Source organism: Salvia hispanica, chromosome 6, assembly GCF_029641045.1.
Source record: "Salvia hispanica isolate PSC_SH4W2 chromosome 6, Shi_PSC_v1, whole genome shotgun sequence".
Lineage (NCBI taxonomy): Eukaryota > Viridiplantae > Streptophyta > Magnoliopsida > Lamiales > Lamiaceae > Salvia > Salvia hispanica.
Window position 1 is genome coordinate 1,428,804 of NC_142697.1, and position 12,512 is coordinate 1,441,315.

The 12,512-nt window shown below is 36.5% G+C and overlaps 2 protein-coding genes across 2 annotated transcripts; one reads left to right on the forward strand and one right to left on the reverse strand.

The window, feature by feature from the left end:
* Positions 1–1,172: 1,172 nt before the first annotated feature.
* Positions 1,173–4,477, reverse strand: LOC125205147 (putative disease resistance protein At1g61300). Its single transcript, XM_089060859.1, has one exon. It carries the CDS (start codon positions 4,383–4,385, stop codon positions 1,173–1,175), a length of 3,213 nt encoding a protein of 1,070 aa, XP_088916985.1. The 5' UTR covers positions 4,386–4,477.
* A 7,171-nt stretch (positions 4,478–11,648) lies between these two features.
* On the forward strand, positions 11,649–12,512 carry LOC125205148 (F-box/kelch-repeat protein At3g06240-like). Its single transcript, XM_048103968.1, has one exon. The coding sequence runs from the start codon at positions 11,649–11,651 to the stop codon at positions 12,510–12,512; it is 864 nt and encodes a 287-aa protein (XP_047959925.1).

Sequence of the window (12,512 nt, forward strand, 5' to 3'; positions counted from 1 at the left end):
CTATCTCCTCTTTAGTTATTTCTTTTATTTTATGTACTACATTCATATCAAATATTAAAATAGTACTCACTTCGTTCCACAGTAGTAGAGTCATTTTGTCATTTTGATACGTTCCATAGTAATTGAGTCATTTCCTTTTTTTAGTAAAGTCAACATATTCTTCTCTCTTACTTTATTTTCCCTTCATCTCTCTACCTTTTTCATTTCTTACTTTATCCTTCATTTACTTAGCCCACTTAACACAATTTTTCTTAGAATGCGTGCCAAAAAGAAACGCCTCAATTACTATGAAACATAGAGAGTATACAATCATATGCTAAAATATGAAATGTTTCATTGAAAGTGGGTTGAGAGAAGTACAAATATCTTTATGTTGTTTGTTATTTATAATATTACAAATACTTAATTTTATTAGTTCTTATCTCTAAATATATTTTTATACTTATAGATGAATGATATGCTACATACCTTATGTAGGCTCCTAATGTGAGCACCACTCTCATTTGACACACTTTTAGCATTGTTCGTTTCGATTTATCTATTTAGTTTGATTCTAATACATTAAAAAATGTTATTGCAATTTTTAATTTCACAAAATTCATAAAAATCAAAGCTCGATTTGCTTGTTTTCTCTATAATTTCAAATAAATGAATAAAATAATAAATCAAGCTTTGATTTTTATGAATTTTGTGAAATTAAAAATTGGAATAACATTTTTTAATATATTAGAATCAAACTAAATAGAAAATCAAAACAAAAAAATGTTAAAAATGGGTCAAACGAGAGCGGTGCTCACATAAAGAGCCCACATAAGGTATGTAGCATATCATTTCTCTATATTTATATACTCTATAGTCTTTATTTTAAGTTAATATATCTTCATTATTTAAAAATCTTTGCACACTATGCAAACTTCACACTTTTTATAACAATATCAAACAACGAAGAAATAATTTATATGAATGGTGTAATTATCCCCTCAATTTTCTTGTTTGATGATAGTGATAGTATTGGTTTTCTATTAGAAGTAAGTCAGTCTATCATCAATTTCTGAACTTGTGGAAACATGGTGGTGCTGACACATAAGCAAAGGGCATGATGCATCTTGTTATAATGTTATTACAAAACATTTGCGCCAAAAATCTGTGCATATTATTACACAAAAACTTGATTACCATTTAGAGAAGAAACGAGAGAGGTTGGGATCGTCCGACTTCAATGATTCCAACAATTCTGAGTTCAACCGTATCTTATAGTGTCGAGGCACAGCCAAATCCACATCCACAAGAAGTTTCTTCATCAATCTTGGGCACTCTGTTATGGAGATAATTTGAATGGAGTTGCAAATAATGGTTGTTCCCTTGCATAGGCTCTTCAGTTTCGGAAGCTCCCTCAAGTACAAGCGTACAAATTTGGGAAGGGTTAGGCTACAACTTCCTTCATCATCAAACACATCTTCTATTTCTCCACACTTTGTCATATAAATACTTTCTAGGTTGGGAGCTCCTGATAGTGGTATCCCCACCTTCCTCAGTCTTGGCAGCCCATGTAACATTAAGGATTTTAATTTAGGAAGGGTGAGGGAACTTGTTCCTTCATCATCAAACACATCTTCTATTTCTCCACACTTTCTCACATAAATCTGTTCAAGGTTGGGAACTCCTGATAGTAGTATCCCCACTTTCCTCAGTCTTGGCAGCTTATCTAACCATACTTCTTTTAATTTAGGGAGGGTGAGGGAACCTGTTCCTTCATCTTCGAATATCTCTTCTATTTCTTCACACTCGCTGATATGAATAACTTCAAGGTTGGGAACTCCAGATAGTGGGATCCTCATCTTGTTACACTTTTCAATTCTTAGATCTGTCAGAGAGGAAAACACAGGTTGTGCCAGTGCAGCTGATGCTCCCATTTCCCCCTTTTCGATCAACTCCTTCATATCATCCAACTCATACAGTTCAATTTTTTCAAGAGCAAATATTTGAGATGATAATCTTGCCCCACTCCTCCAAATGTACTCTATTCCTCCACAACTTTTTATTCTCAATCTCTTCAATCCATCAACAGAGTATATGCTCGGACCCACACATTTACATTTACTGAGTGTTAGCTGCACAATTCCCTCTGCAAATACTCTCTCATCTTCAAGGTTGCATTTAGATAGGATCAACTCTTTATTATAACCTACATTCCAAAAGAAACGTTTACAAGATGATCCCACTCCTATTGTGTAGCAAGTGTCAGGCACCCGACTTTCCCAACTTGTTATAAAAGAATTAAATTCATTCACATTTTTCACTCTTCCACTAAACTCCTCTAGCAGTTTCAGATTCTCAATTTCTTCAATCACTACTTGTATATGGAGTGGTAATTCTAAGTGCTGAAGTTTCCCAAGTTTAAGAAACAATCCTCTTGGAAGCATCTCCAATTTATGCGCATCCAATGCGAGGAATTTGAGATTGAATAATTCCCCAACTCCACGAGGGACTTCCTTGATGCCTGTATGCGAGAAGTTTAACTCCCTGAGTTCTTTCATCTCTCCCAAGTATGGCACATTTTCTAGCATAAAACACGAATAAAGGAGCAATACCTTGAGGCTCTTCATGGAACAGACTGATTTTGGCATCATTCTTATCTTAGTCAAGCTCAAATCAAGAGTGCATAGTCCTTGCATTTTAGAAAAGAATGAATCTGAGATAAACTCCAACCAACGATTATTGCATAAAAGCAATGTTGAGAGCTTAGGACAATCGGGAGACATTCCTTCTTCAATTCTCCTTATGCCACTATTCATAAAGGACACCTTCTCCAGATCCTTTGCCCATTCTGCTTCTTTGGGAATTTCCTTCAAAGACAAATCACCTGCTCTTACCATATATTTCCCCTCACATATCTTCAATGCCATACTTCTTACAAGATCATGCATCTTCACGCATTCCGTAGAACCACGAAAGTCATTGGGAATAACACACCCTTCCAATAAGCACACATTCACTAATTTATCCAATATGGAATGTCCTTGCTCAATGTGCGCTCTCCTCGTCTTTCTTTCATCCACCAAGCCTCCTGAAATGAACTCTCTAACCAAATGCTCTCTCTTTATTTCTTTATCTTCGGGATATAATGCGCAATGCAGGAAACAATGTTGCAATGTATTGAACTCATTACTCTGACTATGATGATTCCTATTCAACCGATCAAAACTATATTTCAATACTTTATAAACATCACCGTCTCCCATGCCATCATTCCCCGAGACACGTTCGGTTAGTTCTTGATAAGAATTTCTCCATGTATGAATGGCTCTCTCGCCCCTCATGCTTCCAGCCACCGTAACAATTGCTAGAGGCAGACCACCACACAGTTTTGCCACAGATCTGGCAATTTCTTGTGCCGAAGAATCAAGTTCTATCTCATTCCTTAGAGTTTCCTTGAACAATTCCCATGCCTCATGATGATTTAAATTTTTCACTTGAATCTTTTTTTGGCAACAAATTTGACGACACACTTCTAAGGAGCGAGTAGTTATAATCAGCCTACAACACTCAACAGAAATGGGACATCCAACCTTTAATAGATCAATGTTTTCCCACACATCATCTAATATTAGCACTGATTTCTTTATCTGAGACAAAGTTTTATGTAGTCTCGACGCCCTTATGTCTTCATTATCCACACCCAAAAGGTCCACACCTATAAAACGTGCTATTTTATCTTGTAAAGTCGTAATACTAAATTCTTGAGAGACTGTAACCCAAATCACACGTCCCTGAGAGTGTTGGAGGAGTCGATTGTGAATGTGCTTTGCCAGTGTCGTTTTGCCCACACCACTCATACCATAAACACCAATGCTCGACACTTGCCCACTCTCCAAGAGTTTCAAAATCATTTCCAAATTTTCATTAAAAGCTTCACCAACCATCCCATCTGTCAACAACTTATCTCCCCTACTTCCACAAACATCAAAGACAAGTTCACCAAAATTCCGACTTTGCTCAACAAGTGTGTCAACCTCTTCAATTAGTTTAGCTGGTAACCCTCCATCCATCAATCTCATAAAAAATCCTTCGGATTCCACTTGAGTCCCCAAATCAACAACTTGCTTTTCAATGGACCTGACTTCTTCCAACCACTCCTCAACTTCCCGTTTCCTTTTCTTTCGACCAGAAAGTTCCGAGTTCTTGATTTCCTCCTCAACATCAGATGCCTTAGCACCCAATGATTTCAACTTTTTTTGCAGAGCTTTTAGATTGAGCTCAAATTCCTTTATACTCTTCACATTATTGTGTGCATTATCAGCAATTAGTTCCACCACCTTTGACAAAAATGACTCAAAAATCTGGCTTAACATTTTCGCCATCTTTGCTCTTCCCAGAGAAAACATAAACCAAATACAAGATTTACTTGACGAGAAAAAAAGCTACAATCTCATTTTTCTAGCAATCATTTATCCAGTCCGAAAATAAATTTGCAAGTAATGAACGAAGTAGAAATCCAATATATGTTGAATATGTGAACATGATGCTATAGGTAAAAGAGGAAACGCTAGCAATCTACAAGCAAGATTGATTATTCAAAATTTTCCTTCATTTTAAATGTACAAGAAATTAAAACATTCATTTCCCGAAGCCTTGTTGTAATATTAGGAAAATCATGAAAAATTCTAAACAAACAAATAAAAGCATGGATGTAAATTAGTATGAGAATTGTTACCTGAGAGATGTGAAAGCTGAGCAGAGATTGAATAGATTTGTAGATCAAGACAGATCTCGGACTCTGTGTTGCAGTTTTCCGAATGTCCAATAGATATCGCCTTTTACCTCCTCCTACCTCTCCGCCGTTGCGCCTCGCGATTTTCGAAGAGTATGGCCTTTTTCTCTTTGAACTTCTTCTTCCGATTAGACTCAGACATCATAGAGCTGGGATTTTGCTTCGACATTATCGCTTTTTGGGTTTTTCTGTTGTCCATATCGATTCAATTATACTTTGACGCTTGATTCGATGATTGATTAGGGGGCCTTCGTGACCTTTTACAGTTTCCAATGCAGCAAATAATCACGTCCCTTCCATTTAATTAAAAAATGTGAAATGAGATGAGATAAGAATTAAGACAAAATTAGTAAAAGAAAATGACGTGGTAAATTAAAAGAAAGAATGAAAATGATATTGGACAGTGGACTTACATTATTAAATTAATATAAAATAAAATTTACATATATTTGTGGAACAGATATAAATGGAAATTACATACTCCCTCTGTCCAAAAAAAATGGGACTGTGAATGATACTGATTTTAATGTGAAATTGGAAAAATATGAAAGAAGGGAAAAAAATTAAGAGAGAAGTTATGTTAGTAGAAGGTGGGGTCTATATTATTAGTAAAAGAGAAGGAAAAAAACTAAGAAAGAAGTTGAAAATTTTTCTTTTTTAAATGTGCTCTATTTTTCATGGACAATTAAATATGGCAAATGTGCTCTATTTTTCGTCGATAAAAGGAGTATATTTTTATGGAACGGAGAGAGTATATTTTTATGGAACCGAGGGGGTCAATTCGTATTCACAAAGCATACATACATCCGCTGCTTCCACTTGTTTTTTCTTCTTTGGTGTGTTTGAGAAGTGCTTAGTCTAGATCTTTCCATTAATGGCACGTAAATTCTTCAAATATATGTCATCAGAAATCACCACCAACATCCTCTCAACGCTCCCTATCAACAGCGTTGCCATCAGCAAATGCGTTTGCTAACCATGGCTAGCAAATGCGTTTGCTAACCATGGCTCAATCTGTTCGAGTATGTTGATTTCGTCAAATCCCATCTCTCCCAAATGAAATCCCCAATCGCCCTAGCTTGGTTGATGCCAATGGAGATGAAGTCAACTCAGTGCACAATTTTGGAATTTGCAGACGAAGACGAAGCCGATGTGGAGCAACATGTTCTTCACTACCATCCGCTCACATCATATGTTATCCCTCAGACCCTCACAACTCATCAATGAGAGGTATCCCTTCTCATGGATTGCTTCTTCTACGCTCATATGACGATCCTATTAAGATATGTTGAGGATGTGAAATTGGATGTTTTGGGGGATTGCCTGTGTTAGTCCTACACATGTCAAGATAGAATAGTCATTTGTCTGATGAAGGAATACCTAGTCTAGGAATCTTGGACCGTAGTGTGTCAGATTAGTACAGAGTTTGATTATGATTTTAATTTTCATTTTGAATGGGTTATGTTACTATTTATTCAATCAAACTTTTCAAAAATGGTGACGTTTTGATGTTGTTTGGAGGGAAGTGTCTCATCTACTACTCCAACATGACAAGGACTACCCACAAAGCCGGTATGCTCACGCAGGCAACTTCAGATGATTACATTGTCAGTGCCATGGTTTACACTCTTAGCCTTTTCACATTCAAAAATCTCGGATTCAAGAAAGTGATGTCGTTCTAGTGCATAATATTAGAATATATTTCTATTTTGTTGTAATCTGGTCTTTGTTTGTATAAAATATTTCTCTATGCATGGTGTTCGATGTCAACCCGCCACACACTATATGTACGGCCTAGCTAGTATGTATATTGTGGCTCATGTTTAAAATCTCGTTTTAGTGCATAAAGTTTCTACATTTGTTTTTTGTTGCATAATATTAGTCTATATTTCTGTTGTGTAATAATCTGGTCGTGTTTGTATCAAATGTTTCTTTATTGTGTGGTGTTCGATGTCGACCAGCTGCACACTATATGTAAAGCCTAGCTAGTACTACCTCCGTCCCCGAAAATTTGCTACACTTTGACCCGACACGGGTTTTAAGAAATGTAATGGAAAGTGAGTTGAAAAAGTTAGTGGGATGTGGGTCATACTTTTAAAGTTAGTTTTATAATAAAATGTGAGTAGGAATGAGTTAGTGGAATATGGGGTCCACTACCAAAAATGGTAAAAGTGAAGTGTATCAAATTTTCAGGGACGGACCAAAATAGGAAACGGTATCAAATTTTCAGGGACGGAGGTAGTACTATATATTGTGGCTGTTGTTTAAAATATGGTTCAAATGCATAATGTTAATCTCATTTGTTTTTTGGTGCATAATATTAGTCTGGTTTTCTCTTTTTGTTTAAATCTGGTCATATTGGTATCAAATGTAGAGCTGCCCAAGGTTTACCGACCGGCGGTTAAAACCGAAACCATAACCGGCGATTACGGTTCCGAACCGAAACCGTAACCGGCGGTTACGGTTCCGAACCGAAACCGCGAAAAATATGCCAAATCGAAACCGTGAATTTTAGAACCGTGGTTCGGTTCAGGTTCCAAATTTTTCGAACCGAAACCGCGACCGAACCGCCGGTTCCGGACGGTTCCGAACCGGCGATTTCACGGTTCCAAACCGCCAACGCAATGATAAATTTAAACATAGTTAATCCTTACATTAAAACTATACTCCATTAAATAAAACATTGCTGAATGATCCGGTTTATGAGTTTTATACTCTTATATAAATAACTTTCATTTTTAGATTTGGTAATATCCGTAGAAACAATAATGTGGGACAAAATTTTGTAGCAAAAATAACTTTATAATACTATTTGGTAAAATTGGATGGTAATTTGAAAAACATAAGATAAAAGATAATAAAATAAAAATAACTAAATTACAAGATGGAGTCTATGTTGTATGGTTTATGGTAATAACTTTATAATACTATTTCTGATTTTATTAATTAACATATTTTTTTACGTATGGAATCTATGGAGTATGGATAATTATTAATAAATATTTATCCAACATTTTTTAATAAACTTAGAAGAATTGATTACTTTAAATAAAGTATAATAAATTAACATTGGTTAATGTCGTAGTCTTCAAAATTGATTAGTTGAGTCTTCAAAATTGATTGGTTGACGGTGGGCGATGACTGCACTATTCAAAATTGATTGCACAAAACACCATTTCTTTTATTTATTTATTTATTTATTTATTCTTAAATGTTGATTTTAAATTCAAATTGGATCTCATTTCTCTCTATTTTTATCTATATTAAATACTCCTCTCTATCCTTACTTACACTCACCTTATTTTAGTGTTAACAAGAATTTCTCTCTTCAATCTCTCAATTTAAACTATCCATTTCCTTGTTCCAATTTATTTTATAATTTCAAACTATATGGCAAAAAAAATTAACGGAAAAAACCGTGAAACCGCGAAACCGAACCTAAACCGCTACGAACCGTCCGAAAACCGGCGGTTCCGAACTGAAACCGAAACCGCCGGTTTTCGAACCGAAACCAAAACCGTGAAACAGCCTCACGGTTCGGTGTCGGTTCCATATTTCCCAAAACCGGAACCGGCGGTTCCGAACCGAAACCGCCGGTTCATGAACCGTGGGCAGGTCTAATCAAATGTATCATATTGGTCATATTGATTGATCATAATAATAAAAAGAGAGACCCCACGAGATGACACGGGATTTTTCGGCTGCAATGTCTAGCTCGATGTCATCTCGTCTCGGCGAGAGTAGCTCGAGATGGGCAACGAGCTGAGTTGCTAATGATCTAAATATAAATGACTTGGATTTTACTAAAAAGAGAAAAGAATGGATTATATAAATGTATTTTATGTCTATGTAATATATTTAAATGTATTTTAATTTATATTTAATGTAGATTAATTTTCAAAGTCAAGTTAAAACCTTAATTAATTCTTAATCACACTCTAATTTCTTCTTCTTCTTCATCATCGAGTTTAAGCAGTTATTCTGTCCAAATCTGCGTCCATTAATGGAGGTTGATTACTTCACATATATACCATCAGAAATCACAACCAACATCTTGGCACGCCTCTCTATCCGAACTTTGCAATCCGTTTACAAAGCATGGCGCGGTCTGTTCGATTTCGTAAAATACAAAATCGAAACCCCACCCGCCCTTGTTCGATTTAATGACTAGGGGGATAACTCAGCTCGGTGCAAGATTATCGAAATTGAAGACGAATGCGAAGCTGATCTGGAAAGCCACGATCTTCACTACCATCCGCTCACAGATTTGGTGATCCCTCACGGAAACACAAGACCAATGGTAGGCATGACTGCTAATGCATTGCTTCTTCTCTTCTTACAAACAACAAAGGTATTCCTATTTACATATGCAATCTGATCACTCGTGAATATACCGAGCTCTATTACCCTGTGAGAGCAAATCATGAGATGCGATTTGGATTTGGTGTCAGCAAAATAAGCGAGCAGTATAAGGTGATTTGTATTACTCCCTCCGTCCCGCTTTAGCAGTCCCATTGACTTTTTTGCCATTTTTTTGTAAAAATGATAAAAAATAGTTAAGGTGGAGAAATGGTAAAGTAAGAGAGACGACAATATAGAGAAGAGTCTTATCTACATTATTATCTCTTTTACTTTATCATTTCTCGACTTTAACTATTTTTTATCATTTTTACAAAAAGATGGTAGAAAAGTCAATGGGACTGCTAAAGCGGGACGGAGGGAGTAATACATTCCTTAAATCCAACCCTCATTATTTATAAACCCTTGGAACAGGGACATGGAGGCGCCTTGAAGCTGGCATGGTTTCTGGTTTCTAATTCAATTCAGTTCGGTGCATAGTATGTAATGGCAACCTCCATTGGATAGTAGTTGATTCGAGTCATGTCGAATGGATTGTAGTATTGACCTTGAAACAAAATGTTTTAGCTTATTCTCCCCTCCTCTTGTGGGAATTGGAATTGTGGAATTATCTGTTTTGATGGACTGCTTGTGTTATTATCATCTGGATGACGAAGGAATACCAAGTCAATGAATCTTGGACCATAGAGTACACGATAAGTACTAATGGTTATGATTTATCTTTTCGTATGCGTTATACATTTGTTGAAGCAATTAAACTTTTGTATAGATGGTGATGTTTTGATGTTGCTGGACCATTCTATTCTAGTCTACTACTCCAACAAGACTAGAACTCTCCAACAAGACTGGACCATTTTATCGACGATCCATGAGAAAACGACCATATAATCTAGACCAGATTGGGTAGTTTTTCCCGTTCAACTTGAACGGGATGGTGACATTCTTGTTGTTCCTTAATCTCGTTGGATTTTTCAGATCGTTCTTGGTGTCTTCTTCACTGTCTGACATTGTTTCTGATGTAGGATTTGGTTTCTGTGGTTGATTTGGCTATATGGGTCGAGAATTGGTATATTGTGGCTATGATGATTTTGTTCTGAGCCAAGATCGTTCCTGCTCTGAGGCCATGATAAAAGGATGGATAAAGAGGTTCTGTTTAATTATTTTCTGATAATTACATTGTACATGGAGTACTATTATATAGGACTAGAGATTGCTCTACAAGGTAAACCTAATTAACATAATTACAAAGATTGCATATCTCCTATAATTGGTAAAGAAATAATCTACGCATATCTTCCTTCTGATACAGTGTAATCTTCTCCAACAGTTGAAACCTCCATTGGATGACGGTATATGATTTGATTCGGATATGTGGGTTTGATCTTGAAATGGAATGTTTTAGCATCTTTTCTACTCATACCGTGGGAATTTGAGTTGAGAAGTTGAAAGTTTTGAGGGCTTGCTTGTGTATGTCCAAAAAATTTATACCAGTCATACTTTATGATCAAGACATTTATTTCTAAATTACACCTATTTGATGTCTATACAACATGTTCATAACTAAGAGGATTAAAGAGATTGTTAGAATTTTCAACCGTAGGACTATTAATCATATCTCTGAATCGAAAATCTTAAATCTGCCACTGTTACTAGTTCATTAATCAACATAATGTTTGTGTCCAAAATTATCTTATTGTCTAATGTTTGTGTTTGGCCTTATCATGATTTGTTGTAAGCTGTGACCATATTATACGATATTCCTTAATTTAATGGATTTCTATATTATACGTACGGATTTCCTCAATTTTAGTGATTAATTTTTCTTAATTTAAGGAATTTGGTTTTTTATATTTCCAACGTAAGTGGTTATTAGAATTAGTTTAGATTCAACTAATTCAAGGGGGAAAAAAAGGAATTAAACAAAAATGTGTGCGTTTTATTCATATTATTATGAATCATGCCAACATACACTACATAACTGATCAATTTTTGGAATATTTAATCAATTAAAATCCTTGTAAAGATTACATCCGAAAATTACGCCATATAATATAATTAGCAGCTTCATTAATCAACACGTTTTTTTCATTGAATATTGGAGTATTATATATTTGCAATTAGGAGATTCACTGTTGAACTGACAAAGTATACTCTGCAAATGCTTTGCTTTGACTATTGTCTTCTAAACATGGATGGCCGTCGCCGTGATTTCTTTAAAATTCTACCATCGGAAATCACCAGACTATCCTCTCCCGCCTCCCCGATCTCCGCACCGTTTCAATCAGCAAATGCGTTTGCAAACCGTGGCGCAATCTCCTCGAATCCGACGATTTCCCCAAATCCAAAATCAAATCCCCACCCGCCCTAGCCCGATTGACCTCAACGAAGGGGAACAACTCAACTCGCTGCTCGATTTTCGAAATTGAAGACAAAGACGAAGCCGATTTGGGGAAAGATCCACGATCTTCACTACCATCCGCTCACTAATTTGGATATCCCTCACGGAAATAGACAATCAATGGAAGGTATTTCCGCTAATGGATTGCTTCTTCTCCACCCGGAAAATGGCGATCCCGAAGAGCCTTTTTACGTATGCAATCCGATCACTCGTGAATATATCGTGCTCTCCCGCCCTAAGAAATACATCTCACTTAGATATTTGTTATGTTACGGATTCGGTGTGAGCGAAATAAGTGGGCAATATAAGGTTATCTGTATAAGTCGCGGCGGTGGAGTCAACTGCTTCCACGTGTACACCCTCGGGACGCGTAAATGGAGGCTCGTTAAAGGTGGGGCCGGCTCTCGTTTAAAATTCTTTTCGTACGGACACACTGTATGCAACGGCAACCTCCATTGGATGGTGTCGAATTTTCGTCAGCCTTTACAGATTTGTGGTTTTGATGTTGTGACAGAACGTTTTAGCATCTTCTACGCGCCTCCAGTGGAGGAGTGTTTTGTCTTTACTCTTCCTTTGGGGACGCCCTTCGGGAAGTTGTCCGTTTTGAAGGAGAAATTGTGCTTTTGTTACTCGTGGGACTTTGAGATTGTCGTCTGGGTGATGAAGGAATACGGAGATGCTGGCTCGTGGACGAAGGAGTACACGATGGGGACGTATACCTTTGATTTTGATGACTATTTTTGTATGGATTGGACGAAAATGAAGTGTGTTTTTCCGATTGAAATCTTCAAAGATGGCGATGTTTTGATTTTGATGGAGAAGATGCGGCTTATCTACTATAGCAAGAAGACGAGGAAGACTCAACAAGTCGGTTTATTTAAGAATGCGGTTGCTAAGAAGGATTACTTTACCTTTGCCACGATTTTCACTCCTAGCCTTCTGTCACTCAAGAGTTTCGAAGTTGAGAATGTTGTCACGTTCTAG

Coding starts and splice junctions, on each gene's coding strand:
- LOC125205147 (XM_089060859.1), bottom strand. CDS start 4,385: ATGTTTTCTCTGGGAAGAGCAAAGATGGCGAAAATGTTAAGCCAGATT.
- LOC125205148 (XM_048103968.1), top strand. CDS start 11,649: ATGGAAGGTATTTCCGCTAATGGATTGCTTCTTCTCCACCCGGAAAAT.